Genomic DNA, 282 nt, shown 5'->3' on the forward strand with positions numbered 1-282 from the left:
CGTCCTCAGACTCTGGACTCAGACCTGCGAGGACCACCGAGACGCCGCTTCACTGCAGCAGGAGCTCGGTACCCAAAGCACTGCACTCAGCCACGGCTCGGAGTTTGTTTGAGAGCTCTTGCTGACTTCTCTCTCTGTTCCAGTGGAAAAGGCCGGGAAGCTGGTCAACGGTGAGAAAAGAAGCGCTCAGGAGCTGCTGGTTCATCTGGAGACGGCAGTCAGAGACGCTCTGGAGAAGAAAGCCGTCTGTCGGTCAGTGTTCTGCATCAAAACACTGCATAT

The 282-nt window shown here is 56.0% G+C and overlaps 1 protein-coding gene across 1 annotated transcript in view; it reads left to right on the forward strand.

Annotated features, from left to right (window-relative positions):
* The window catches only part of spg11 (SPG11 vesicle trafficking associated, spatacsin), a gene marked incomplete at its 5' end in the record, with an annotated part of 61,897 nt that overhangs the window by 31,755 nt on the left and 29,860 nt on the right, over positions 1-282 (forward strand). Inside the window, 2 exon segments of the mRNA XM_016573675.1 lie at positions 10-68; positions 144-252. Coding sequence (XP_016429161.1) covers positions 10-68; positions 144-252 — 168 coding nt within the window.

The sequence above is a fragment of the Sinocyclocheilus rhinocerous genome, unplaced genomic scaffold, assembly GCF_001515625.1.
Source record: "Sinocyclocheilus rhinocerous isolate Xijiao unplaced genomic scaffold, SAMN03320098_v1.1 scaffold2308, whole genome shotgun sequence".
Lineage (NCBI taxonomy): Eukaryota > Metazoa > Chordata > Actinopteri > Cypriniformes > Cyprinidae > Sinocyclocheilus > Sinocyclocheilus rhinocerous.